Source organism: Tursiops truncatus, chromosome 7 (assembly GCF_011762595.2).
Source record: "Tursiops truncatus isolate mTurTru1 chromosome 7, mTurTru1.mat.Y, whole genome shotgun sequence".
Classification (NCBI taxonomy): Eukaryota; Metazoa; Chordata; class Mammalia; order Artiodactyla; family Delphinidae; genus Tursiops; species Tursiops truncatus.
In genome coordinates this window covers 33,569,081-33,596,989 of record NC_047040.1, presented here as the reverse complement: position 1 = coordinate 33,596,989, position 27,909 = coordinate 33,569,081, and the positions used below count along the sequence as shown (strand labels likewise).

The 27,909-nt window shown below is 41.2% G+C and overlaps 1 protein-coding gene across 1 annotated transcript in view; it reads left to right on the top strand.

Moving 5' to 3' along the window:
* Positions 1-27,909, top strand: part of CDK15 (cyclin dependent kinase 15) — a 118,966-nt gene that overhangs the window by 69,527 nt on the left and 21,530 nt on the right. The window contains exons 14-15 of the mRNA XM_073807393.1: positions 7,209-7,302; positions 13,754-13,817. Coding sequence (XP_073663494.1) covers positions 7,209-7,302; positions 13,754-13,817 — 158 coding nt within the window. The remainder of the gene's footprint in view (positions 1-7,208; positions 7,303-13,753; positions 13,818-27,909) is intronic.

The following is a 27,909-nucleotide window of genomic DNA, read 5'->3' as shown; positions in this document are numbered from 1 at the left end:
ACCAAAGATAGTGAACTAGCACTGGCTTTGTTAGAAGCACTGGCCCAGTACATGATCAGTGTTTTCAATTATTTCCTATGTGTTCGAGAAGGGTGTGTATTCCTGAATTGTTGGGTACAGGTTTTTACATATGTTCAAAACTTCAAGGTTGTTAATTGTGTTATTCACATTGTCTTTATATAATTTTTGTCTGCTTAAGCTATCAGGGAAAAATGTATTGAAGTTGTTTGATATATTGTTGATTTGTCAACAATGAACAATTCTATTCATTTTTGCTTTATATACTTTGAAGCTATTTTCATTAAGTGCAAATAAATTTAAAACTGTTCATCATTCCTTCATGCACTTTAAATCTTACTTTTGGAATAATTTTCCTTTCTTTGGATATAAGTCTTTTAGAACTTTCTTTAGTGTGGGCCTGTTGGTGGCAAACTCTGCTTCTGTTTCTTAAGGTAAACTCTCATTGTTGAATGGTAGTCATGCTAAGGTTTTAATTGTAGATTGACAGTTATTTTCTCTCAGAACTTTGGCGATACCATTTCCCCAGCTTTGTCTTCCATTGCTGCTCTTGTGAAGATTGCTCTTAGCCTAATTGTAGAGAAGTTTACTTTTAGCCTTCTTGTCTTTCCCTTTTTTCAGGTGATCTCCCATTTTCTCTGGATGTTTTAAAGAATTTTTTCTTCGCCTTTGTTACTATGCAGTTTTCACTATAAGGTGTCTAGCGTGGATTTTTTCTTTTTTTACTTACCCTGCTTGTTGCATATTGTGCTTCTTCCAATTATGAATTCATGTTTTTCATCAGCCATTTTCTTTTTGAGTGTTGCCTCTATTCCATTCTCTCTTTCTGGAGCTCCAATGAAAGATTATTAGACTATGTCTTTCTATCATCCATGGTTCTTATCCTCTCTTTCATATTTTCAGTCTCCTTGACTTTCTGTGCTGCATTTGGATAATTTCTTCAGCTCATGTACCAATTCTTTAAATCTCTTTTAAACTATGTATCCCTTACTTTTTACTACATATACAAAAAAATATGTTATTCCATTGATGAATAATGATGACACAGAATAAAAATACAGTTGTAAGTTAAAGTTATTGTCATTACTCTTATTGATTTCATTATTGTTGTTTGTCCAGTAAAACTCAAAAAGTAATGTAGAAATAGAATAATAGGCATTTTCCACTGTTTACTGTATTTGTTCACTCTCTATGTAACTGTTAGATATTGGGTGTTTACCCTGGGATTCCTCTTCCCCATTTTTTTTTTCTTTTCAGAGTGATAAGAGGGAAATGGGCAGGGAAAAGACTACAACAGTAGAAAAGGGAAAAAAAATCCTATTTTGCTAGGCATGCAACCCTGTAGGGTACAAACTGAATGCCTTTGTAGGAGGCAGGTGACAGTGGGTGAGCATTAGAGCCTTTGTCTTAATGAAACTAATTATAACACGTAGTGCAAGAGCCTCTCATTCACAGTAAACCCTGGGGAACAGGAGAGTCCGTGGGAAGCCCAGAGCAAACAGTTAGATTATGGAAAATATACAAGTAAGACATATTGGCTATTCCCAACACTTACAACCAGCATCCTCTAATCTCCCAACATCTTTTCTTCTCTTTCTGCTACTTTTTCAGACCTTAAAAGATTCCATTAGCAACTTCGGTGAAGAGAAAAACTCAGTGTTTTAGGATGATTACACTGTTTTTGGTTTTGTTTTTACTTTTTTGTATTGTGTTAAAATATATATAACATAAAAATTACCATTTCAACTATTTTCAAATGTACATTTCAGTGGCATCAAGTACAGCCATCACCACTATCCATCCCCAGAACTTTTCATCATCCCAGAATGAATCCCTGTACCCATTAAACAATCACTCCCTGTTACTCCCTCCTCTCAGTCCCTAGCAACCACTATTCTACTTCCTGTCTCTATGAATTTGACCATGCTGGAACCTCACATAAGTGGAATCATACAATATTTATCCTTCCATGTCTGGCTTATTTCACTTAGTATAATGTTTTCTAGGTTCATCCATGTTGTAGTAAACTGGGTTTTGGTTTTTTTTAACATCTTTATTGGAGTATAATTGCTTTACAATGGTGTGTTAGTTTCTGCTTTATAACAAAGTGAATCAGTCATACATATACATATCTCTTCCCTCTTGCGTCTCCATCCCTCCCACCCTCCCTATGCCACCCCTCTAGGTGGTCACAAAGCACTGAGCTGATCTCCCTGTGCTATGCGGCTGCTTCCCACTAGCTATCTATTTTACATTTGGTAGTATATATGTCCATGCCACTCTCTCACTTCATCCCAGTTTACCCTTCCCCCTCCCCGTGTCCTCAAGTCCATTCTCTACATCTGTGTCTTTATTCCTGTCCTGACCCTAGGTTCTTCAGAACCATGTAAACTGGGTTTTAAAGAAGGGTTTATTTTGGTAGACAAGTCCTCTATTCAAAACTAACTGCAGGCAGCTGCTGGATTTAGGACTATGGAAAGTTGTCACTGCCTGAGAGATTCTTTATGGTCAGATTTCTTGCTGCAAACTTCCAAATATAAAGAGTGGCCCAGGGAAAGCAAATGGAAATATCGTGTCACTGCCATATATCATGCTGTTCTGAATTAATGTCAATAGTGAAAAATGAAATACTGATTCACTTCTCCCAACAATGTTCTTATGTACTCCTTGCACCTCCCCAAACCTAAAACTCCTGAGATGGTTTATTTCTCCAGAGATTGCCTAAGGAATTTGAGGAATCTTTTTCTTTCTTATGGAAGAATTTGTTCATGCTCAGAATAGAGAAAAGACTAGGAAGAGAGCCAGAAAAAGCAGAAAATATGTAAGCTGTCTCGTCTAACTTGACTGGAGAACCACAGTTGGAGCAATAAAATGACCCATTGCATCTCTCCCTTCTGGAAGGGTTCACTCTTTGATATCACCAGGTCTTTTTTTCTCCTGCATGTGAAGTTCCGCTTCATCTACATGAGCTGCCCCAAGGGTATCTCCACAGAGCAGAAATCCTCTGAGAAGCCTAAAGATATGTAGGGTAAGAAGAGCCACAGGAATGAAGATTTAAGAACAAAACAGAGGAATAAAAGGAAATAGGAACTGGTTCCCTATCTAGACCTGAATGTTCAGATTATTTAAAATGTTTGCTTTAAGGCTAGTCTGGGGTGGGCAAAATAGATGATAGCCACACAACTTGTTTAAGAAGCAAATAAAAAATATGAAAGCCACACTACTTGTTTACAAAGCAGATGAAAAAAAACAGTTTTGAAGAATAAATGAAAAAAATAGGAAGATGAATCATATAGTTTTTGAAGAACAGTGCTTACCTGAAAAATACCTTTCCTTCTCAGACTTAAGGTGTACAGCCTTGTTTTCTTACCAGTGCACTGATATTTATGGTACGGATATTCTAGGTCCTGAAATACAATTGATTTAGGAATTTTGTTTGTCTTGTAAGTGTTCTAAGTGCATTGCACATGTGCACACACACACACACACACACACACACTATATATATATATATATATATATATATAAAACCTTAGACTCCAGATTGTTAGGTGAGAAAGGTTTTAACCTGCCCCTAAGTGAAGCTTAAAAAGAAAGACTCAAGAGAATGCCTATATGGCACCAAACATACAAATGCAAATACAAATGGGAATTTCAACCACATATTAGCATTTTATTTCTTAGTGCAAATATCTTGTGTTAGACTGCAGTACTTGAACAATGGCCTTAAAGTCCAGCTTTCTCCAATATGTTTACACCGTTGTGTACACTGTCCTAGTGGTACAGAAGGTAAAGGGCACTAAGAAACTGTGTAACAAAAGGGGCTTCCTTCTCGGCTCCCCACAGCCACCGGTATGAAAGGACATTAAAAAGGCAACAAGCTTTTTCTAAGCCATGAAAGCCTTTTGAGGGGAGAGAAAAAAGTGGACTACAGGTTTAAACCTAGCAATGACTATGATTTGAACCTTGTTTAAAACGCCCGCAGGCCTTCTGGTGATTTGTGAGCCCCTGGGTTTCTGGAAGGTGTTAGGGTACTGGATGGAGGGTTGGTTTAAGTCTTCAAAAGCTGTTACATTTCCATTTCTATTTTGTGTCAGTTAATAAACAATTACATGTGTTTCATACACACAGATACATAAATATGTGTGTGTGTGTGTGTGTGTGTGTGTGTTTTGCTTCAAAATGAAATGATTTGAGACCTTTCCAGTATGCATAGACAAGGCATGAGGGGAGGTGGATGGAGACCGTTTAACGGTATTCACCAGCTCAGTTTTTCAGCTGGCTTATCTCACTGTTGACCATTGCTAGCAACCAGGATGTTTTTTAACCATTTGACAGTTTCCTATTACTTTTATTATTCTCCATGTATTGTTTAATTTTTACCTTTTATATCTGTTGCTTTAAAGGCAAGAAGCAAAAAGACCATGGATATTTAAAAACAAGCTAGTAAGCAGTCTTAAAATGATAATAATTCTAAAAATTCACCTCAAGATACTGTGCACCAGATTCTTAAGCTATATTTGCCTGATCAAAATTCTTTTCTTTTTTCTTTTTTTGGCCGTGCTGGCTTATGGGATCTTAGTTCCCCCACCAGGGATTGAAGCCGGGCCCCAGCAGTGGAAGCGCTGAGTCCTAACCACTGGACCTCCAGGGAATTCCCAAAATTCTTATGTCACATATCAAGATGTCTCTTGTACATGAAAGATCAGTAAAAAGAAAATATCGTGGCCATTTAATCTAAATTAGTTTTTTAACAACTAGGGATAAAGACAACCTGTTGTTTGAGGGAAAAAAACAAAAAACTACCTGCAAAACTTAGTCTGATACCTCTTATTTATATGTATACAAAATTCTAAGAATTAGCTAATTGATTATTTTACATGCAAACCAAATATTAGGTCATGAAAATAGTTTTTGTGTCTTTTGAGGTGATAAGATACAGTTAAATGTCAGTCTTTCTTTTAATATATATTCTCTCCCCAAACCAGACACAAGATAAAAATTATTCTTAAACTTGTTTATCAAGAAATCTGCTTTCTCCTACACAAAGTAAGTTAAATAGCATGTGTCTACTGTCAGATGGAAAAAGTAAAAATTTGTCATATGTAATAAATACATATGAATAATATTAAAGACCATTTTAAAATGAACTTCATAATAAATCTTTAATAATATCATGATCTATAATAAAATATTTTACTGAGGGCTTCCCTGGTGGCTCAGTGGTTAAGAATCCGCCTCCCAATGCAGGGCACACAGGTTTGAGCCCTGGTCTGGGAAGATCCCACATGCCGCGGAGCAACTAAGCCCGTGCGCCACAACCACTGAGCCTGCGCTCTAGAGCCCGCGAGCCGCAACTACTGAGCCCATGTGCCACAACTACTGAAGCCCACACGCCTAGAGCCCGTGCTCTGCAGTAAGAGAAGCCACCGCAATGAGAAGCCCGCGCACCGCAACGAAGAGTAGCCCCTGCTCACCGCAATTAGAGAAAGCCCACGCAGCAATGAAGACCCAACACAGCCAAAAAAAACAAAAAAAATGTTTTACTGAAATTTTCTTCTTTATCATGCCACAGCAAAACGTCTAGACGATTAAGGGAGTTTGCGAGATTATGTGTTATGGTGAAAGGGTTTTGGCATCAAAACTCGGGAAGTATTAGACCATGGGGATAATCTCTGTAATCAGTCACCTGAACCATTCTCAAAAGATTTGTAAGAGTTGAGACTTCCCTGGTGGCACAGTGGTTAAGAATCTGCCTGCCAATGCAGGGGACAGGGGTTCAAGACCTGGTCCGGGAAGATCCCACATGCCGCGGAGCAGATAAGCTCGTGCGTCACAACTACTGAGCCAGCGCTGTAGAGCCCACGAGCCACAACTACTGAGTCCATGTGCCACAACTACTGAAGCCCCCATGCCTAGAGCCCGTGCTCTGAAACAAAAGAAGCCACCTCAATGAGAAGCATGTGCACCACAACGAAGAGTAGCCCCCGCTCGCTGCAACTAGATAAAGCCAACGTGCAGCAACAAAGACCAAACGCAGCCAAAAATAAATAAATAAATAAAGGTTTGTGAGAGTAAAAATGTGCATTATTAGCAAAATAAATCTTACTTCTTACTCTTCCTGAGGAATTATCCTCCAGTTTGACTAAGTAGGAAAGAAAATTTATATTTCTCCCTATTTAATCTATTTTAAGTTGCACATTCTCTGTTAAATCAGGATGCATCTTAAAATCAGTAGCATCTTACAGTAGCCGTCAGCCATGCTTCAGTTATGACTGTAGTTACCATTGTACATGTGTGGACATCAAACATGGCAGCATCAAAACTTGCAGAATGGGTGTCAGTAACTTGGAAGACAGGAGACCTCTTTTTTTTTTTTTCTTGTTAACCCCTAGGAACAATGGTTGTGGAGAAGGCGTGAATCAGACATGTTTAGCAACATTCTTTAAGCTGGAGTCAAAAGTGGGCTAACATGTAACTGCAAGGTCAGCTTAGGAGCCCCAGCACCAATGACTCTTGGTTGTTTTATGGCTTATTCTAAGAAATGCTGTATCATCAAACTCCTGACGATACCGTCAAAGGACAAAACCATGGATAAACACAGACATCAAAGAGTCTGAGTCAAATGCTGAATGTCAAAAAGTTTGATGAGTATCTAAACCAATTTCTTCCACTTAATATTCCATTTTTTTTGCATGTACAAGTATGATATATGGTGAGATAATCTGTCTAATTAAATTTGTAACAGCCCTTTCAATGAATATGTAGGAAACAGTCTGATCATCACAGTTTAACTTGTGAGGTTTTTTGTTTGTTTTTCTTTTGGTTTCTTAAAAGTACATACAATAATGATGCTTCTTACAATGATAGCATCTTAGTTTCAGTGAAAGAGGGTATTCAGTTTGGAGATTCAGTACTTTCCCCTCCTCTCAGAAAATAGATTGTTAATGAGCTTGAATGAACTCAAATGCTTGCTTTCTATACTGTGTTCCTAAATGCCCGTTGCGTTCCATTTTAACAAAAAGCTGCAGGCTGTTTTTATTTTTGTTTAACATAGAGACTTTTTCTGCCAAGACTTTTCATACTATGTGGTCCCTATCTAATTGTCCTCAGAGTATTTCTTGGGAGGTGAAATGCTAGTAGTTCAGTTTTGCATGTATAGGTTGGGTTGACTCTTATTTCTTTGTTAGGGGTGCAGGCTGCATCTTTATTGAAATGTTCCAGGGTCAACCCTTGTTTCCTGGGGTTTCCAACATCCTTGAACAGCTGGAGAAGATCTGGGAGGTAAGAGAAGAATTCCTCTTAGAAAGAAAAAAATATATGCATTACAAACTTTGAACCAAATTTTCCTTAGAGACAAACGAAGCAGTCCATCTGCTTTGAGAGAGTAAGCCATCTTTTAAGGGTTGTGGAAACTGTGGTATTTGCCAGGGGCATAAGCACCTTGGGAATGAGTGGTCAGGACCCCCCCGTTGTCCCGTGGCAGCCCATGAATCCACTTGCTTCCGGTGATTATTGTCTCAACCTCCCAGGGCAATTTCTGCCATTACTAATTAAACACATCCCTGCCCTGCCACCCCCAGCTCTAAGTCTACAATATATTTGGCCCTGGATCTTTGTCAACTGAAGACAAGGCACTGAATTTTCATAGAACCCTGATAAAACAAAGGCTTCCTGTGTTAGTGTGAGAGAAGTATGCTGTGTATCATGCTCCTCCAAAGCCAGATTCCTAAGGTAACAGGGTGCTTTTGTGTGTGTGGTTCCATTTCTTTATTCATTATTTATCCCTCCCTCATTTGCACCATTATGTACTTCATTTTTATGTCCCTGGTAGCTTATATGCCATGTACTACAGTCATTTATATATTGCTGTCTTTTTTTGATGATTTTTAAATTGTGGTTAAATATATATAGCATAAAATTTACCATTCTAACCATTTTTAAGGATACAATTCATAGCATTAAATGCATTCACATTGCCATGGAACCATCACCACCGTCCATTTCCCAAACTTTTTCATCATGCCAAACAGAAGCTCTGTATCCACTCAGCCAGCTCCCCATTTTCCCTGCCCCCAGCCCCTGGTAACCTCTCATCAACCTTCTGTCTCCATGAATTTGCCCATTCTAGGTTTTCATATAAGTATAATCTTAACAGGATTTGTCCTTTGTGCTTGGCTTATTTCACTTAGTGTAATGTTTTCAAGATCCATCCATATTGTAGCATGTGTCAAGTGCTTTAAACTGGGGTGGGGGGAGGGTATCGCTTGTATCCTGGATTCTGCTCCCTTTCAAGTTTGCTTGCTTCAAGCAAGCATCTAGAGCATACTTGCTAACAGCTTCCCAATCGGGTATCTTGGGAAATATTGCAGAGTAGGATTTTTGTGTGCAGGTGAGGAAATTTGTCTTTTCTCAAACTTCTTTAAAAAAAAAAGCTGAGTTTATCTTTAATACACACATGCAGGTGAGGAAAATCCTCAGGGAACATTTAGGAAAAGGGAAGAGCTAGTTGCTAGTGTCTGGAGGGTCAATGGCTCACCGTTATGAAGATGTTCTGTGCAAACCAGTCTAGTGCTACAGGTTCATGACCCAGAAAACATTGTGCTTTGTGAATGTCAAAATAAAGTAAAATGTCCTTTGTGAAATTAAGACATTTTATAGAGATTAATCACTGCCGTTAAGCTTTCTTTTGGAAACATTGGGGATATTATGGAGGAACATAGGAAAAATTGGGATGCATTCACAAACTAAAAAAAAAACACTTTTCAAGCCAAAAGTTTTTTTTTCTCAAAACTACCTTGCAAGACCAAGAACTGCTACCTTCAAAAACTATCATTGGATGATATCATCGTCTAAACTGGAGGCAGCCTAATGTAATTAATGGCTTTAGAGTCGAAGACCAGCATTTGAATTCTAGCCACTTTTTAGCGAGACGAACGTGTACAAATTATGTAGTCCCTCTGAACTCCAGTTTCCTCACTTGTTAAATGGGGCTAGCGGTAATGACTTTCTAACCTTTCTGTGAGAATTTCATAAGATCAAATGCATAACAAGCCCCATGTGCCATAAGTGATCGATAAATGTTTGCTTTCTCTCTCATAGAAATTATTTTCATAGCGATGTTTCAATGACCAAACCGTTAACAGGCATTTCCTAATACTTCACCTAATTGTTCTGTTCTCCCACTTAATATTACTTCTTGTCCACATTAGAGGAAGCTCAGCTAGCACTGCCTAGACCAGACCCTGCAGTGATCTTTTACACATTTGAAAAGTTTTTCCTAGCCATTAAATGAGGACACAATATTTATTGGACACTCATTGTCTTATAAGATGTTACAAGGCCTGGAAAAATGGGAAGAATAGGAAAAATGCATGATCTATGCTTTCACCGGTTGTTCAGTCTAGGTGGGGTGATGGGTGGAATATAAGTAAATATATGTAAAACAAACATAAATCATGTATAGATGCAAAAAGATGTATGTATATATAGATAGTTAATAAAAATTATAATACTAGCTAAATTATAATATATAACATAAATCTATAAATATAAATTATAATAATAGCTAAGGTATGCTATTAGGATATTTGAAGAGTTATATACAAACTAATTTTTTTACATTACTTCCTATTTTTAAATGATAGTTTTCTTAAAAGCAATCATTTTACAGTTCTTTGCATTTAGCATAGCACTTAGAAATCATGGGACAGAAAGAATGAGTTAAACGTTTCCCAGGACCTGATGGCTCTCTAGTTATTGGTTCAAGTTTCCGGGACTGGTCTTGGTGGCTGACGCTGGCCATCTGAAGATGTTTTAGGTAATTCAGTAAGTGAAAATTTTGGACTTGTATCTGGACATAAAGGACCAAAACATGAGTGATGCAGCCAAAACAAATGTGTCTTAACAAATGGGTCCAACAGGTCCTGCCCAGGAAGCCATGTTCACGTCTACCATTATTCTTATCACACTGCAATAAATCAGAAGGACTTTATTTTGACATTTATGACAACTCATTACAAATATAAAACAAGTAAACACATTAGAAATAACACTGGCTTGGTGTTAGTAGACATGAGTTCTGAACCCAGCCCTAACTTCAGGTTAGGTGGTAACGCAAGTCTCATAATTTATCTCCCTAGGTCTCTAGCATCTTAAAGTATATTTGATTTTCTGACTCCATGAACTTGTGACCTCTTTGAACAAAGTGTTAAGAGAATAGTGTAGCTGCTATCTTTTTTTTTTTTTTTGCGGTACGCGGGCCTCTCACTGCTGTGGCCTCTCCCGTTGCGGAGCACAGGCTCCGGACGCGCAGGCTCAGCGGCCATGGCTCACGGGCCCAGCCGCTCCGCGGCATGTGGGATCTTCCCGGACCGGGGCACAAACCCGTGTCCCCTGCATCGGCAGGCGGACTCTCAACCACTGCGCCACCAGGGAAGCCCAAGGCCACAGTTTTGTTACCACACATCTGTAGTTCCGTGCTCTGAGGACAAAGAGAGAACCACATTCAGCAGTGTGTTATCTCTTACACTACTACATCCCAAGCAACTTGGAAATTCAAACATTACAAATGGCTCCTGAGTTGTGCTTTACTAAAGGTGGTCTATTTCGGGTTCTATGATACTTGATGTAGGAATTGCTTCTTTGAAAGCAATGGTCTAGTCTACATCTCCCAACCTCTAATCACAACTTTTTTTTACATTTATTCTGAGATCTCACACTTAGGAATAAAGACATAATAATAAGTCCTGAATTTTTATTTTACCATCTTTCTGAAATGCCTCCGTGTGTGTGTGTGTGTGTGTGTGTGTGTGTTTACATCTGAATGGCTGTCATCGATTTTTAATCAATTTTTTAGAAATCTAATTCTTTCAATAAGTATTTTTAGCAAATAATACCAGATGTGGTTCTAAAATCAGAATAAAATAAACGATGCAGACTTTAAAGCCATTAATCAAAATGCCTTCAGTTTCCATTCCAACAAAGGCAGAAAACAGCCCTTGCAGCCCACCGTGGTTTCAAACACAGCACTCACTAGCTGCCTTTTAAGAGCTTTCAGGGAGGGAGTAAATCAACAGTTTTTGGTTTTCAGTTTCCCGGTCAGTGAAGCGGAGATTGAGTAATTTTCTCAAGTGAAAATGAATTCAATAACTTTCAAATAAAAACTGAGCATCAAATTTCCAAATAAAGGATATTGAATTTTTGTTTAAACTTTTAAAATCTCAGGCTTAAAGCTTTTAGCACAATATTCCAAAATTGTTGGTACCCATTTTGTTGGCTTTAATTACACAATAATACGAAGTAACCAACAATTCTGGTAACTTTCACCTTAGTGAAAATATGGATATGGTCGTCATTTATTTCCTTTATCGCTTTCTCTTCATTATCTTTACTTTCTTTCATTGTGCTTTGCCAGGCAACAGAAGACGTAGGGGTACATGTGAATCATCCCACCCACTTGTTTACATGCACATCTGTGCAAATACATAAGACGGTAGGTTAACAAAGAAGAATTAGCTTCCCATCCTCTGGCCCTCTCCCACAAAAGAAGAATTAGTCCAGTTGGTTTTTCAAAATGGATTCCAGGATTCTTAGTGTTCCCTCCGGCTCAGGGTGGCTGCTAGGAAAAGCCTGTAATCCTCTCAGTAGCTTTTCAGTTTGTTTAGGGAATGGATCAAAGAAAGAAGCTTCTACCGGGTGGCTTAATTTTTTTATTATGGGAGGGAAAATGGCGCTTCATTGTCTTTTGTTTGAGGACAAGCTTAACAGACACCAAAGAGTGTACTTCTCGGCTAGAGTCCTGGTCAGCAAGCTGGTAAATATTAAGAGGCTTCTGGATTCCTCATTGATTATTATCAGTCATTGTTGGGCAGTTGACTTCCTGCCATAATAATTGGGCCAGCATCTGTGTCCAGCATTTTACAAATGGATTCGCTAGGCTTTTTCTATGAGAGGTGCTTCTATAAAGACTTGTACTGAGATATGCTTCTAAAAAGAGTTATATTGTAGCTCTGTACGAAAACTACTAGTGTTTTATTAATATTTCACAAAAACAATATTATTCTGGCTCCTAGATATAACTGACATTGGGCTTTTATGACTATCTTAAAAGAATGGTAAGATTTTGCCTATAACGGAACTCGCAGTAACAGCACCATCTAAAATCTGAAGTGTTTGTCTTTATACTCCAAAAGACTTTTCATAGTAATTAAAAACTAAAGCTTCAATTTGGTAATCCAAAGCACCCGTGAGCTCTTTTTCAAGTGATGTTGTTAATATTACTATCCACCAGTTAAAAACCAAATACCATATTCCAAGCTGCTGGGCCACAGAGAAAACAAGCAGATGAGATGAATTTGGTAGAAAAGACTAGAGTTAGGTTTGGGATCATTTTTAGCCAACATTCCACTGCTTAAAGGTCAGTAATCTGAATCCTTTTTAATTTGAGCACATCGGGGAACAGCTGAATGCCCATGCTGAGGCATAATTTAAACTGTCAAGTGTCTCCTGTTGAGACATATATATATAAATACAGTCATCTGATGTAAGGCAAAGGGACACTTTATCACTCCTGTCTTTTTCTATTCCTAACTCCCAATGCAGCATCCTAATGTATGGTGATCATGCAGTACAGCAGACATAGCTCGTTTTATCGTGCTTCACTTTATAGCACTTTGCAGACATTGCTTTTTTTTTTTTTTTTAAACAAACTGAAGGTTTGTGGCAACCCTGCGCTGTCAGATGATGGTTAGCAATTTTTAGTGAGGAAACATTTTTAAATTAAGATATGTACATTGGTTTTTTAAATTAAGGTATGTGCATTGCTCTGTTATGCACTTAATAGACCATAGTATAGTGTAAACATAACTTTTATATGCATCAGGAAACCGAAAATTTGTGTGACTCACTTTACTACAATATTAACTTTGTTTGTAGTACCAAACCCATAATATCCCGATGTAGGTCTGTAGATATTTTGGGATGAGAATATGACTTTAAGCAAGGTTATATGATCTGTATTAGTCAGAGATCTCCAGAGAAACAAAACCAATGGGAGATATGTATGTATTTGTGTGTATGTGTATGTGTGTGTGTGTACGTATGTGTGTGTATCTCTTGTGATTCATTATGGGAATTGGCTCATGTGATTTCATGGAGGCTGAGGTATGTCCTCTGCAAGCTGGAGAACCAGGAAAGCTGGTGGTATAATTCAGTCTAAGGGGACCACTGGTTTAAGTCCCAGAATCTGAAGGCCAGAGAACTAGGAGCTCCAATGTCCAAAGGCAAGAGAAGACGATGTCCCAGCTCAAGAAAAAAGAGAGGAAATTTGCCCTTCCTCCACCTTTTTGTTCTATTCAGGTCCTCTACCAATTGGATGATGCCACCCTCATTGGTGAGGGCCAATCTCTTTATTCAGTCTACTGATTCAATTACTAATCTCTTGCAGAAACACCCTCACAGACACCCCAGACATAATGTTTTACCGGCTATCTTGGGCATCCTTTAGCCCAGTCATGTTGACACGTAGGACCGTAGAAATACACTGCAGTTTTGCCCATGAAACTGCAAATGTTGGAAACACTGAAGTTTCTTTCTTTAACACATCAGCTGGCATAATGTGACATACATTCATTTCTTCCGTCTTCCTCCCTGATGTGTCCTTCATGTCTCCATACCTGCTCCATCCACCTCATCTCCCCCTCATCTTTCTTTGTCTTTCTTTGGCTTTATATAGGTGCTGGGAGTCCCTACAGAGGATAACTGGCCTGGAGTTTCCAAGCTACCTAACTACAATCCAGGTAATACTGACTTGAGCCGCCGAAAGCTCTGAGATTAGCAGTGTGAGAGCACTGGCCCCACAAACAGGGTGTCCCTCTTTAATTGTTAACAGTGTAGATAGCTCTAGACAGATTTTTAGACTCATATGCCCTGACTAATCTTTTTACGAGGAGGACGTCATTGAAATAGTAGTTGAGGTTAGATCAGTTCTCCAACTCTGTAAAACACAAGTAACAAGCTGAATAACAATCTGGAATGACGGTTACTGTGGATTCCACAACCATTTCCAAATACCCAATGGCTTAAAAGGACAACTCAAAAGATGGTCTCATTTTTGAACCCAGTGACTATCATTGAGTTTATTTGCTAGGTTATTGTATCTCATAAAGTATAAAAAGAAAGCTAATACAATAGTGGGGAAGTAAAGGCTCACTGGGCCTAGGACAGGCCAGGTAACATGTCTCTAGATTGTATCAGAGTTCATCCATTGTCTCCAAACCTAACACTTGGTCATTTTCTGTCACACATTTTGTCCTCCAGTACTGGCTTCTGGGGGTGGAAGTGTTGCCATGGGGGATGTCTTTGAGAAATGGTCCCAAGAGCATGCCAGAGAGGTCAGATTACCCAGTTGTCACTTTAAGGACGTTGAGACAGAAGAGAGGAGGCAAGCAATGAGCTATAGGATGAAGGACCATATCAGAGGTTGAGAAGCAAGTAATGGCCATACCAGAGCTGGACTCTTGCAGGAAGGATTAAAGGGGAGGTAAATATGTACAAATTAGGGAGAATGTGGCCCAAGTCTGATTTTCCAGTCTCTATATTATTCCATTGTCCCATAACTAAAAATGGAATTTCCCCAAATTGTTGTCATTACTAACTTTGGTATGAGGTTATCCTGGAAGGGTTTTATGAGAGCAAGAAGTTGTAAAGAGATTTCAAAGACAATTAAAATGGAAAACATGGGCTTCCCTGGTGGCACAGTGGTTGAGGGTCCACCTGCCGATGCAGGGGACACGGGCTCGAGCCCTGGTCCGGGAAGATCCCACATGCCGCAGAGCGGCTGGGCCCGTGAGCCATGGCCGCTGAGCCTGCGCGTCCGGAGCCTGTGCTCCGCAACGGGAGAGGCCACAGCAGTGAGAGGCCCGCATACCGCAAAAAAAAAAAAAAAGGAAAACAAAAGACATAGGAGGATGGGAATTTTTTACTTTTTTCTCCAGCATCTAATAGTTTTGCTCAAACAGCTATACATAGGGTTCAGGCATCTTGAACTGACCAGGATTGTGGAAAACCTACACCAGCTAAAGACCAACTGTAAAGTCATTTCAGCTGCTTTGTGAATGACCTGTATGCATTGCTAAATGCTGTTCGGATCATTTCCAAATAGTTTATCATTTCTAATGATTTTGCTTGAGTTTACTACTTGAGAAAAATGCCACCCTCTCGCTGCAGGGCTTAGAATAACGCCTTTTCCCTTTCACTCTCTGAGTGAAATGGGACCCCTCAGCTTCCTAACATGGATGCAAGCAGAAGTTTAGGGTCACAGATGGGTTGTAGAAAACAATTGAGAATGATCTCAATACAAAGCTGCCATGGTGAGCATATGCTGTTCCCCCAAACTTGAAATGTTTGGGTTTCAGGTTGATTCAGGCAATAAACAGTGATCCTTGATGAGAACAATAATGATAGAAACTTGTCCAAAATGCTTCCCTGCCAGATTCTGTACTAAATAAGATAACTGGGTTCCAATAAAACATTGAGAAATATGTTGCATTTTTTATTTTGCTGTCATTTCAAAGTAATATGCAATTTTTTATTTATGAAGAGAATTCTCCAGGCCCAACATCAATAGGTTTCATACTTTGCATTGTTTTTCTAGTAAGGATTCAATTTAATTCAAATAAGTCAAAAATTTCTGAGCACCTACTATCTGCCAGGCACTGTGTAATGTGCTGGGTCTGCATAGATGAATTCGGCACATTCATGGACCTCTAAGAGGTTGTGTTTGTATTCATTCATCCACACTCTTTCACCAGCTCTCCTTATGGGGGGAGGGGTGTGCTCATTTGTGAGCCCCACTTCCACGGGCTTGGGCAGTGTATAGCTGTGGGCCAGGCTAGGCTTACGAAGGGAAGGGCGTTGTAACCTTAGTCACAGCCAAGATGTCTCAACTTTTACTTGTAAATCTTAAAAGTCCAGCATATCTTGGGCATGGGGTCAGTACTATTGATAACTCAATCGCAAGGACTATGTTTTAAAACAGCCACCCACATCCGTGTTCCAGGAACATCCCCTTATATAAATTAAGAAGTCCCTTCAGGCCACCTCCCACCCACCCCTATCCCTGAGCTGTTGCTGCTGCTTCCAGGGACTTGAGCTCCAGTGATTAAGGGACCAGAAGAGGGGATGGGAGCCAGTAAAATGTCACAGAGGAGAACTGTTAACGCCATTCTTGATGAGATTTTCATTCCTCTCCTTTTCACTCTAAGAGCCCCCAAACTTTGAATTCAGCTGCACAACAACTTTGAGGGAGCTGGAGAGCTCAGAACTTAGAGAACCATCCAGTGGCCATCTGTGCCCACGCTGCCCTTACCAGGTCTTGTCTCGACTATGCATGAACAACACAGTTTCTGTTTGTACAGGTTTTAAAAAAACACCTGGTGCTGACCCCGCTGGACAGGTTTCTCTGACCAGTTACCTGTTTTCTTGGGGCGCTGATGAGCAGGGCTGTAAGTTTTCTCACCAGAAATTCAGATTCCCGTGCCTGATTAAATCTGGGTGAGGGAAGAAACGTATATAATTTTAGACACTGGTCTGGTCTTTCTTTCTTTCTTTCTTTCTTTCCTTCCTTCCTTCCTTCCTTCCTTCCTTCCTTCCTTCCTTTCTTCTTTCCTTATCTCCCCCAGCCCCACCCACTGCTTTAAGCAAGCTGGCTGAGAACTCTTGTGTCTTCCACTTCAAAGGGCCAGTTGTCTTATTTTGATGTGGGCAGATTGAGAAGTAGGCTTTGAAAAGTAGGCTTTTTTTTATTTAATCTTTTCTCCTGGGATAGCTTTCAGAGCAATATATCCAAGTGTCAGTGAGGGGTTCTGACGAGCACGGACTCCCAGACTCTCAGCAGGATCATTCTCTAACAGAAATATAAAAGTGAAATATTAAAAACCCTGGAACGTGAGCTCCATCTGTAGAGCAGCCAGTGTCTTGCCTTGCTTGAACCATGGGAAAAAAAGATCTCCTTGAAAAAAGAGGGAAGAGAAAAAAAGTGCTTTGAGTAAGAGGTTTACAGGTTTAGTAGAGCATAGTAACATCCCCTCAAAGAAGTGGGTGTTGCTCTGTGACCCCCCAAAACGCTCCTCCTTTGACTCAGCCGCCAGAACACTCACCCTCCCCGGCAACACACCCCCTTTTCACATGCTAACTGAGGCGCCTGTGATTGGCTGAACAATAAACTGGTCACACTTGCTAAAGGCCTGCCATCTTGCACACAATTAGCCAAGACACATTCATCAAACTGGCGGAACAGGGTCTGTGCTGGCCTCCTGCAGCGGGGGAAGGGAGCAGTTCGGTGATCCTTGGTGAGAGTGCACAGGAAGCAATAATAAAGAAGGCATGCTGGAGGGGATTCCACTATCCGAAAGTCTAAAAAGGTTAAAGCCCCAACTGATGCCATATCTGGGATGCGCTGTGTTTGTGACACAGAGGATCCCAGAAGCTTAGAGCAAACTGGATATTGGTCTTGACTGAAATCTGCTGATACATGACCGTAGTGTGAATTTAAAGGGTGGACCCCTATAGACATTTTTACAAAGTCTCTCAGCCCTCTTAGCTTCCCCTCCCGCTCCCAAGAAAATGCGCTCAGGAGTCCCTCCCCTTTTCAGCCTCAAGCACTTCGGCCCGACTGGAACCAATAAGAATAAAGTGTATGTAAGAAGTAGAGAACCATTTAGGATGAATTAAGAGAAAGTATTGACTGGCAAGGTATTGGTCCTAAATTAAATATTTGGAGGACATTAAAAAGAGTTAATTTTGAGAGGGGGAAAAAAAAAGTTAACATTTGCACCTTCAGTGGTAATATCTTCTGACTTTTCCAAATTCCCTTTAAATAGCTCTCCCAATGGCAATATAGACCCAATAAGATCATACCTTAAAGACCAGTTTGCTACAGACTGGTGTAAGGCTTTTAAGGGAACCAACTAAATATTTAGACATTTCTCAGCTAAAGTAAACAGAGGCCTTACCCCTCTGGAGGTTGTCCAGGCACCATCTCATTAGATGCAAAGATCCTGTGATAAAGAAAAACTTTTTTTTCTGCCCACATGATTGCAGCCCAGTTGTGGTTTTTTAATGTGTCATTGATTGTTTCATCCAACTCCTTTTGCTCCACTGAAAGGGTCTGTCGTGGCTCTGTTTGCTTCCTTAAACACGGTTTTTGAAAGCACTCATGCTGTGTGAGCTCAAATCCTAGCATTAATGTACTGCTGGGTTCATTTCACCACACTCAAAAGCGCCTAGTTTAAATCCCTCTCAATTCCATTTGAGGCACCAGAAGACTTTATCCTTCTCCACTAATGGTCCCAAGTTTACATCTAGATACTGGGGGTCAAGGACAGGAGAGGATTTAGAAATAACAGTGCATGACATTAGTCAATGCATTTGCCAAATTGCCAATTAGTTCCTGATGTGAGCGCAAAGCATTTTATTCCCGTCTCTTTGATGCCTGTTCCCGTTGAGAAGGGAATAGAGTCCACAGAGGCCTTCAAACTTTTAAAGAAATATCTGCTGAAAATCATGCCTGATTTGTGACATGAGCTCAGCTGCAGGGAAGCATCCGGGATTATCTTGGTCCTTTCAGCCCCGGGAAAGAACACTGCACATGGAAAGATTTTCCACTGGAGGAACTTGGTAGAAATCAAAAGGCAGGAAAGCAGTACTAAAAGCCCTGCAGCGACCCAGATTCAGATGTCCTATAAACGATAGGCAAATGGATCCTGCTGACACCTAGTTATTTTCAGGACGCCTGCTTTTTCAACTTTTGACCACCAGGTGGAAGCAAGAAATAATGGGGGCGGAATACTGGCATCAGACAGGCTCACAACACAGCAATCTAGCCTTACCCTGGGAACGTTTCATTTTGACCTGAAATCCAGTGTGAGAGCTTCACTTCATCTGACATCATTATAGGACAGATGATAATTAAAAATCTAAAATGATCCTTGTTCATGTCGGGATTACATAGAGCTACCACACTTTGGGCTCAAAGAGTTCTGAGTGTGTCTTTGTGTGCCTGCTGTGAACACAATCTAAGCTGTGCATCCACTCAATAGAATGAGCTATTAGCCAAGTGAGTTACTCAGTGGGCTGAACTAAGGGAAAGGATACTGATAAGAGAGGTTTTAATTATTGGCATCAATTCATGGAGCGGCAGATCCACACTCCACCTCGTACTCTCTGGGGGTACTCGAGGAAGTTATTTCTTTCCCAGTTCCCTAATCTGCAAAATGGGAGCAATCCTATCATTTAAAAAGTGTCCCCTGTGTGCCAGGCACAGGACATACATAATAGCTAATCCTTATACTGTCTGCTAGGGTCCCTGCTGGTTAGAGTAGCACAGTTTTACACCTGAGGAAACAGAGGCTTTCTCCCATTTCCACACAGAGGCATTTCCTAGGTTGGAGATGGGTCAGTTTACAAGAAACCTGTTCTCCTTCTGTTAACCATGTTATGTCCCTCTGTCTCATTTTGCAGACAACATAATGATTTGATATATGTATATATTATAAAACAATAATTAACATCCACAGTGCCTAACTTTTAGGCAATGCCCAATAAAAGTTAGTTCCCATCCTTTTTTTTTTTTTTACACAGGGTGGAAGTTCATTCAGCTGCTCAGTGACTCACCAGGGTTCAGACTCAATGGTGGTTGTGTGAGAGCTGATGCAATGTCTGTTTCTTTCTGTTTAGCTCCCTTAGAGTTCTTGGCTTCCTTATAGATGTCAGGCACACCTCCTAGGCCAGAACTGACTTTGGTTTTTCCTTGCTTGGGCCTAAACACTGCCTGAATTCACATACCCTAAGAGCTGACCTGCAGTTTTCAAACACCTACCTGAGTCAGTCTGAGCGCCTGTTAAAGCTGTCCCTTCTGGTGAAGGCTCCTTTCTGCTGCCCATCCTAAACTGCTGTGAGATGCCTGCCCACGCTGTGGCCACAGGGCTCTTCCCCGGGAGAACCCTTATTATCTACATAATGGTGTCCAGTAAGGGCCACTAAATCACAGTTGGTATTCATGTTGTCATTGTTGGTTTCACCCAAAGCATGGTACAGTGGAAAGAGTGCTGAGGTTTTCTACGAAGCAAACCTGACCACTTCCAGTGTTTCTAGTATTTTACACCTGCCCCCATAACTGGCACGTAATAGTAAATAGATCTTTGTTAGATGAAATCAATGGCCACCTGGGTTCTAGTTCCAGGTTCTAGCACCTTCTGGACTAATAATCCTTGTTCTGCCTGCTTTGCCAAGAAAGTACATGTAAGTTATTATTCGCCTTGTTGCTGGGTAAAATAACGGTCGTTTATTGAGCACTAACTATGAATTAGGCACTTTTCATACATCATACTACTTGGATTCACAACAGCTCTATCCAACAGGGGCAACGTTACCATTCCTACTTTATAGACGAGAGAGCTAAGGCTTGGGGAGGTATGTGTCTTGCCCAGGGTCACCTGGCCAGGAAGGGGGTGACCCAGAATATCCAGCCTGTTGAACTCCAAGTTGGTGCTCATAGGTAATTCCACAGTACCTTCCAAGGGCAAATATAATTTGGTAATAAAACAATGCCTTAGGCTGGCATCGGCCAATAACACTTTTCCAAGTTCATTCCCAAATGATTATGTCCTTTAACCCAGACTTGCTTTTAGAATCTGTGAGCTTGGTGACATGTTTCTGAAATGTAATGTGAGTGGAGCTCCCGCCCTGGGACTCCAGCAGGCAACCCCGCCTGCTTCAGGTAATGAAGCCACGATGTTCACCGAATCTATGAACCACCATCAGGCGCATTGCTGTCCCACTTCTGGAGCACGGCAAAAGCTCGTGGGAGTTACTATTAACATCTTTATTAACCCATCCCCCCAGTCAAGCAGTGAAATTCATTTAGATACATGGCCCACTTTGATCTTCATTAATAGTTTCTACATTTATTTTTAGTTTTCTCATCTTTATTTGGTGACAATTATTAGTTTTTATTGAGGGGGACTGGATAATCTTAAAGGAGTTAAGATTAGGAAAAGTTACAAATGAAGGAAAGCAGGTTAAAAGAAATTTTTTTCAAGTAAACCCTGCTACGTTTCTTCCCAGTTCAGGAAAAAGGCCTTAAGGTCGCAAACATCATGGATCTGGGTCAGATCAGAGACTTCTTCCACACCTTCGTGGCCTGTGCCTGGCATCATCGATCTCTGTAAGATACAGAGTGGGAATCACAAGTGGGCTCTCTTGAGTCACTTTTACCTCTTAAGAATAAGGTTTAGTAAATTTCATTTTTTATTTTTCACCTAAGCATCAATTTTTCATTCATTCAACAAATATTTATTGGATGCTAGGTGCTAAGACTAAGATGCAAAAATCAATAATACATTGATACCTGCCTTCAAGGCATACAGTCTAGAGGGAGAAACAAATAAATACTACAATATGGAAAGTATTATTATAGCAGGATCCCCTAGGGACCTCTAGGAACACTTGGAAAAAGGCCTCGGCTTGTCTGGGGAATTTAGGGACTGTTTGGGAGAAAGAGACATGAGCTGGGTTTCAGGCATGATGAAGTGGGCTTTCTCCAGGTGACCAAGAGGGGGAAGGACATTCCAGACACAGGAACTTGACACAGAGGAGTAGGAAAGTGGGTGTACCTGGTAATATACACGCCGGTGAATTGCTCAGGGAAGCTAGAATGTCGGCTTTGTGGCCGACCATTGTCGGAGATTAACCTGGAAGGACAGATGGGGAACTGACTGGAAAGTGATTTGTAATCATGCTAAGGATTTGGACTCGACTAAGAAGCAAAGAGAAGGCATCGGATGATTGTTAGCAGGGAAGTGATATGGCAGGATTTCAATTTTAGAAAAAATTGCTTGGAAGACTATATGTAGAATTAAATTGGTGGTAGTCAGTGTGGCAATGCTCTGGATTCTAGAAGATAAATAGGAAGTGTCAACTAGAGCAGTAGCAATGGATGAAGAATGTTGGGGCAAATCTAAAAAGCATGAAGGAGGTAGAGTCAAGGGGAGGTTGTAACTGATGGGATTTGACTTGTGAAGGAGAAATCTAAATCCAGTGGGTGAGAGAATGATAATACCATTTACTGGCACAGGAAATAAAAGGGGGAAGGAACAGATTTGTGGGGAGTGTAATGAGTATAAGGTTTGAACATTTCAAGATGAAGATATCTGTGAGACCACCAAATGGAGATATCTGAAAAGCAATTAGAAATACAAGCCTGTGGGGAATTGCCCGGCAGTCCAATGGTTAGGACTCTGCTCGCTCAGTGCCGAGGGCCCGGGTTCAATCCCTGGTCAGGGAACTAAGATCCCACAAGCTATGCAGTGCGGAAAAAAAAAGAAAAGAAATACAAGCCTGTGATTATAGGGGTCTATAATCTATAATAATTATAGGGGTCTAGAAATACAAAATTGGAAGTCATCTGCCTAAAGTGATATTTAAAGCTCCAGGGGTGAGTTCAATCGCGCGAGGGAGACCGTGTGGAGAAAGGAGACTATGACGGCACCAGGGGGACCAGTGCTGAAGGATCCAGTAGAGGGAAAGGGTTTTTTGGAAGCTGAGAAGGAAGAGTCAGAGAGGCTGGAAAAGACCAAAAGATGATGATAATTACCATCATTGTTGGCATCATCATCCCGTGGAAATCATACGGCTGTAAACTTGGGGGGAGCACCAAGTACCATGTCTGTGCATTTCCAGTGCTGAGCACAACACCTGCACACGTGGCCCTCAAACATTTGTAGAGGCTACAGGGGAGTGATAAATGTTGTCAAATGATGCGTCATTAAATACCATGGACACCGAATGGCATGATCAAGCTATAGCTCAAACATCGTCTGTGGGCGTGGACAGACATTAAACACTGCCCCCGGGAGAGGGGAGACTCCTGACAGAGCCCATCACCTCCACCTTCTCCATCCACACACCAGGAGCCAGGCCCGGCTTCCCCTTCCTCTCCAGAGACCACTGCCTTAGGAACAGGCTTCCGAGGATAGATATTTTCTTAGAATCCACAAAAAGTTTTGATGCAGGGTTAGAAGAGTGATAAGCCCCCAGTGAGGGTTGAAGCGCCGGGCTCAGATGCCAAGGAGCGCCCCCGTGAGAGCACTGGCTTTCGGTGTCCCCATGACACTCAAACAGGAATGCCAAGTTCAGACTCCTTGAGCAAAAGACTAAGCCAGCTGCCTGAGGAAGAGGGAGGCGAGCAGTTGCGAGGGCTTGAGTGTGTATAACTGGGGTGAGGCTGAGGGTGAGGTAGAAGAGCTACAGATTTTTGCAAGCCGCTTTAAAGTTCCTGCTTGAGATAGCGCAGTAAGGCTAACAGCATTATCAGCTATCCAAATATATGGTATCTCAAGAATGCATTGTGTGCGGGGAAATTCCAGAGGTGTAGTTCTGTAGACTGCACTATAAGATAACCTTAGGGGGATTGTGGTAAAGCCTATAGTAACTGGAAAATGTTTCACTTTGAGCTAAGGCTCAAAATGGTCCTGGTGATATTTTATCAACCAACCAACAAATCTCTATTGACTTGAATCAGTTGTGAAATGAGCTTTCTTCAAGGTTTATGGAAAAATGCATTATCTTACTATGGTAGCAACAGTTTGGCCCTCATTTTACTTTTACTCTGTTCAGTTGGGAAATTAAAACGTTCAGCTTTTAAACTTGGCTTTTACAAAAGCAAAGTTTACTTTGCTCTTCCTGCCTCAAATTCCATCTGAACTCAAACGAGAACTCCTTTAAAGAGAACTGCAGAAGGAGGAGATGGAGAGGAATCTGGTCTAATGATTAACTATCATCTTTGGAAGGAGAAGGGAAATAAGCTACCTACAGACCTACGATTTGAGAGGCTACTGAAGCCAGAGAAACAGACTTCTCTTGAAATGGCGCTGGGTAAAAATGCCTGTTTGTGGATCATTCTCTCATTGATCGCTTGCGGTTTAACTACCGGGAAAAATCAATGGGAAGGAGGCAAGGTCACCCAGCGTCAGGTTATCTGCATAAGAGCAGAAGGCTGGCCACAAACGGGTGCTGGGCGTTGGCTCTGCTTCATAACCAGCAACCTGGCTGACGCTGGACACCTCAATCCTCTATCTGGGCTAACGTAGCTACAAAATAGATGTGGGAAGAGAGTCAGGCACAGTCTATGCAAGACACGGAACCTCAAGTTCAATGTTGTCACATTGCCTCCTCGGACCAACTCTTTTTTTTTTTTTTTTTTTAATGCGGTACGCCGGCCTCTCACTGTTGTGGCCTCTCCCGTTGTGGAGCACAGGCTCCGGACACGGACTCGCAGGCTCAGCGGCCATGGCTCACGGGCCCAGCCGCTCCGCGGCATGTGGGATCTTCCCAGACCGGGGCACGAACCCGTGTCCCCTGCATCGGCAGGCAGACTCTCAACCACTGCACCACCAGGGAAGCCCTGGGGCCAACTCTTACAAGTCAACCTCTACTGGTAGAATTTACGAGGAATGATTTCTTTCCTTCATTATGCTTCCTCTCTCACATCCTTGAAAAACATGTGAAGTATGCATCAGACACGGTGTTCTGCGATTTTTATGTACATTGATTAACTGAATTTTCACAAGCCTACTGGAGGAAATGAGCCCCAGAGAAGTGTGTGGGAGTTGCTGGGAGGTGCTGGTCGACCCTGCCCTCCTTGAGAGACCAGTGTCCTCTGCCTCATTTAGTGCCACTCTAGAAACATCTGGAGACCATTAAACGTAACAACAACACAACAACCGACCAATGCTGGGCCCTCCCCAGGCTCGTTGAATCAGACTCTGTGGGGTGAAGCCAGCGCCTCCTTTTGGTTCAAAACTCTCCCAGGTGATGCTAGTGTGCTGCTTGGCTTGAGGACCACTTGTGTGAGACCAGGTTGCTTCTCCAAAATGAGAGGTAGAAACAAGAAGAAGAAAAAGAAAAAGGAATAAGACTAACATTGATTGAGCCCCTACTACAGGCCAAGTGCTTAATCTTATCTAATTCTCCCAGGCAACTGGAAAAGTGTTCCCACTTTACAGATTGAGAAACTTCTGAGTTACTTAACCAGAGAGGTGAAGTAATTTCCCCCAAAGCCCAGAGCTCATAAGTGGCAGAAAGGAGATTTAAGCCTGGGCTTGTGTTCATGTTACTACACCACAGAGCTAAGGCACACACCTCTGGCCCACACTGAAAACTCAAAAGAAATTAAGCTAGGCTTGTAAGAACTCAAGCTTGGAACACGTTAGAATTTCAGTAGAATGAAACAGCAAATTATGGGTTTCCAAGGAGAACAATAAGCAGAAACCTTATTGAAACCTGAGAGGAGAAATACATGGTACATAAAACAAGAGAAAGAGGCAGAAGGAAAAACGGCAAAGGATGAGGAAATACTTATACTTCACTCACTGTGCAGTAGGAGCTATAATTATCTCGCTCCGGGCTTCCCTGGTGGCGCTGTGGTTGAGAGTCCGCCTGCCGATGAAGGGGACATGGGTTCATGCCCCGGTCCGGGAAGATCCCACATACTGTGGAGCGGCTGGGCCCACGAGCCATGGCCGCTGAGCCTGCGCGTCCGGAGCCTGTGCTCTGCAACGGGAGAGGCCACAACGGTGAGAGGCCTGCGTACCGCAAAAAAAATAAAAAACCAAGTCCAGGTCCCAACTACACATAGTTTGCATTGCCCATCACTTTTCAAAGGAAGAGAAAGAAGGGGAAGGAAATAGGATTTATTTAATGCTCTGAGGCCAGCACGTTACATTCGTTATCTCACTGCATCCATAAATTCAACAAATCACTTAGTCCTTGTGAGGCGACTATGACCTCCAACTTGAGTTATGGAAACAGGCTGGCCATGGCGAAAGTATCTTGCTTAAGGTCACAGTGAACTTGAAGCAGTAGTTTCAAACCCTAGGTTCAGTGTTCAAACCCTAATTCAGCTAATTCCAAACCCATGTTCCACAAGAACAACACTAAAGCCAGCAATTGTATTAAAATACTAAAGGCCAAAACCCCCAGCACATAAAAACAAAACATGGGAGAGTATTGAAATGGATCTCACTATATCAATTGGAAATTGGGATATGACTGAATGAGGAAATATTTTAATTTTGTTTAGCCAGGGAAAACTGTCAGTAGGCAGCAGAAAGTGGTCTGGAAATAAACATTCTGAACAAATGCCAGGTATTCTTATCTTTACTGGTTATTTGAATTTAGGCACAATCACCTGAAGAGAGAGTAAATAACCAGTATAGGCAAGTGCTTCCCTTAGTGCCCACCTGGGACTATAAAACACCAGCAGAGGGCTTTCCTGGTGGCGCAGTGGTTAAGAATCCGCCTGCCAATGCAGGGGACATGGGTTCAAGCCTGAGTCCGGGAAGATCCCACATGCTGCGGAGCAACTAAGCCCCTGAGCCACAACTACTGAACCTGCGCTCTAAAGCCCACGAGCCACAACTACTGAAGCCCGCGCCTAGAGCCCGTGCTCCCCAACAAGAGAAGTCACCACAATGAGAAGCCCTGGCTCAGCAATGAATAGTAGCCCCCGCTCGCCGCAACTAGAGAAAGCCTGCGCGCAGCAACGAAGACCCAACACAGCCAAAAATAAATAAATAAATAAATTTATTTAAAAAAAAATACTGCCAGCAGAGTAGTTCACATTTGATTGCATCTGACCTTGAGAACTCAGCTTAAATCATGTTCTTTGATCACAGCTTTCATTCTACAACTCTTAACACCATAATGTCCATCTTTAATTGAACATATTTTTGAAGTTAGACAAGTAATATGTGCTTTTTATTTAAAAATAAATAAATTTAAGAAAATTAGCATAGAAGTGAGAAGGGTAAGCCCTAGTGACCATTATCACCATCAGGTGAGTGGTCTTCCAGGGCTTTTTCTATATACATACAGACATGAAAAGGCCAGTATTGTCAAAACCATCTTTTGCCCAACTATGATTAAATTCTTTGTTGGATAAACAGTCTTGCTGTATTCCATTCCTATAGGAGCTGGAAGAAGAGAGCTTTTAAAACCAAGAGAATTACATTTCAGGCCCAAGGAAAATATAAAGCAAAAACATCCTTTTACATGAGAGTTGAAATACTCTTTTCTCAATTTGGAGTCGGAAATAGAAGGATTTGATAAGCAGCATAAGCTTACATCCTTGTAGCCCCTTTTAGCATCCTTACATAGAGTAAGCAATTAATTAGTATTTCTTGAATGAATAAGAAATTGTCTCCTTTTATAGTGGTTTTATTTTGGGTTAAATAGTGTCAGTATCAAAAAAAAAATAGAAACACATGTATCCACATGTAATGTTGTAAAGAGTGCTCCAAAGAAAATTACAAATCTTATTATCATCCATTTTGGATTATTCAAGCCAGGATTCACTTCCACCTTTACTGTAAGTGACATATAAAATTAGTCCCATTAACTTTTTAACCACTTCTGAGTTTTTAAGACTTTGCCCCCTCATTTGTCACATGAGTTTTCTTGGAGGGGGGTGGGGCAAGCACGTTTTGTTCTCTCAAATGAATTGTAAGCTCTGTAGGAGTGGGGAAGCTTCTTGTGATTACTTTTGTATTCTCCCAGCACTCGGCACATGTTCTGCACACAGCAGACATTAAATATTGTGACTGTATTATTTTAGTTTGCTAGGGATGCTGTAACAAAGTACTACAAACTGGGTGGCTTAAGCCACGGAAATTTATCGTCTCTTGCTTCTGGAGGCTAGATCTGAACTTGAGGTGTTGGCAGGATTGGTTCTTTCTGAGGGCTCTGAGGGAAGGATTTGTTCAGGCCTCTCTCCTTGGCTTGTACATGCTGTCTTCTCCTTCTGTCTCTTCTTTGTCTTCCCCTATACATGTC